General features: G+C 43.6%; 1 protein-coding gene across 1 annotated transcript in view; it reads right to left on the minus strand.

The window, feature by feature from the left end:
• Positions 1 to 724: 724 nt before the first annotated feature.
• The window catches only part of kdm6a (lysine (K)-specific demethylase 6A), a 26,326-nt gene continuing 25,081 nt past the window's right edge, over positions 725 to 1,969 (minus strand). The window contains exons 28-30 of the mRNA XM_058623101.1: positions 1,900 to 1,969; positions 1,607 to 1,777; positions 725 to 1,511 (exon numbers count right to left, since the gene is read on the minus strand). The exon at positions 1,900 to 1,969 is cut by the window's right edge and continues 57 nt beyond it. Of these exons, the coding sequence (XP_058479084.1) occupies positions 1,488 to 1,511; positions 1,607 to 1,777; positions 1,900 to 1,969 (265 nt within the window). The 3' untranslated portion in view covers positions 725 to 1,487. The remainder of the gene's footprint in view (positions 1,512 to 1,606; positions 1,778 to 1,899) is intronic.

Consider the following 1,969-nt stretch of genomic DNA (forward strand, 5'->3'; position numbering starts at 1 on the left):
CATTCAGATTGACCTCAGTGACACAAAGTGACCACACGAGGCAGCAGAGGACCAGCAGCTCCTGTGTCCCTGTGAGCTTAAATCACTGGGTTTCTCTCTGGGGTTTGGTGTGGGAGAGTGAGTGGTTTACAAACTTCACTTTCCTGTTGTACGTCTGTCTCACAGTGAAATAAAGACGTGAACGTGGTCTTAAAGACATTGTATTCTGGTAAAAACCTGTTTTGTGTCATGTCCTTACAGACACTCATGTATTCACAGACACTCATGTATTCACAGAAGCACAAATAAAAACTGAACCAGGAAGGAAAATAATTCAGTTCCTCTTTTACAAACCGTCACTTTTCAGAGTTCCTCTTTTCATGTGCAGGACAACGACGTTATCAGATCTGAGACAAAGACACGACTATCACTGATGTTCTAACACTCACTCAGATCAGCTGACACGACCATGAGGACGTTTATAATGAGACTGTGGTTCTGCTCCTGCACCAGAACCATGGAGCGTCTACAGAACAATAAATAAATCTGCCTTATTTTCCAACAGGAAACTGTTTTATTTAACCATTCTTCTTTTCCTGGGCACATTTATTGTTTATATAAACTGTTGTTTTATTATTATTATATTTACTTATGCATTTCCAATCATGGCAGATTTTCATCCAAACACGAAAAAAAGTGGAGTCATGTGACTTTAATATAAATGAAAATCAGACGAGCGCGCAGATGCAAATGTAAATAAAGACAGTTTTTATTAAAACATCCTTCAAACAAACCTCTGTACAACGCTGACTCAGCACTTTTCATTCATATAGAAAACATACGAAGTGTCGGGATTTAAAAAAAATCATCAAAAGGCTCCTTCAAATTTTATGGCAAAAAAACCCAAAGAAACGACAGCATTTCATGAATAAATATGTTTTTATAAATAAAGTCAAATGACATGAAAACATTCAAAAACTCATTAACGTTCACTCTTTTGTCTTTGTGCAAACTTTTTATTCATTTATCTGTGACGTCGCTGATGTTTGTCAACAAATCAAAGTCGCGACGTAAAGAAACAACGTAAAAAAACAACGCAGGAAAATATCGTAAAAAAGAAACGTGACGAAAAACAGCTGTTAAAAATGTGTTTCCTGATTCTAACAGAAGAGGAGGAGGAGCAGGAGGAGGAGGAGGAGCAGGAGGAGGAGGGGGAGGAGGTGGTGCAGCTCTGTGTGGACTCACTAACTCTCAGTTAAAGTAAATCTGTACAGACGTCGTCTCCTGTGGTGAAGTCCAGCTGAACCAGCAGGAGAAACAGGAGGAGCTGCAGTTCCCCTCCAGGCCACCGGGGGGTCTCTGAGCACAGGTTGCATAGACACACACAGCTTTCACACAGCTGCCTTATGGGATGGCTACAGAGCGCAGCTCACTTCCTGAATAGCAGAGGGAGGAAAACAACGTCAAAGTTCCCGTCGTCGTTTCTTCTTCTTCTTCTTCTTCTTCCATCAAGAGGAAGGAAGTGGACTCGCCTGCAGAGACAGAAGTGAAGAAGAAGACGCCGGCGATCACGTGGCGCTCACACACTGACACTGTGGCGTTTGTCGGCGATCACTGCGACACTTACGAGGGTGAACTGGTCGTAAACCTGCATGAGCTCGTCCATCTTGTACTGCTCCAGAACCACAAAGTTGTCCAGGTTAGAGCTCCCCCTGCGGGCGCAGTCCTGACAGTGCACCACGTAGGTTTTCCTGCTGTTGCTCTCGCTGGTGACGAACAACAGGTCGAACACTTCCACCTGGACAAAGGTCAAAGGTCAAAGGTGACGAGCAGAGACACAGACGAGAGGCAAACGACAAAGAAATATAAATATAATACAATAACACAAGATTTTAGAGTCTCTCACACACACACACACACCTCACAGATGCTGCAGTAATGTGCCGGCTCGCTCTGTGTCCTCCCGTGCCACGCCAGCTTCTTCCCAGCA

Source organism: Solea solea, chromosome 2 (assembly GCF_958295425.1).
Source record: "Solea solea chromosome 2, fSolSol10.1, whole genome shotgun sequence".
NCBI lineage: Eukaryota > Metazoa > Chordata > Actinopteri > Pleuronectiformes > Soleidae > Solea > Solea solea.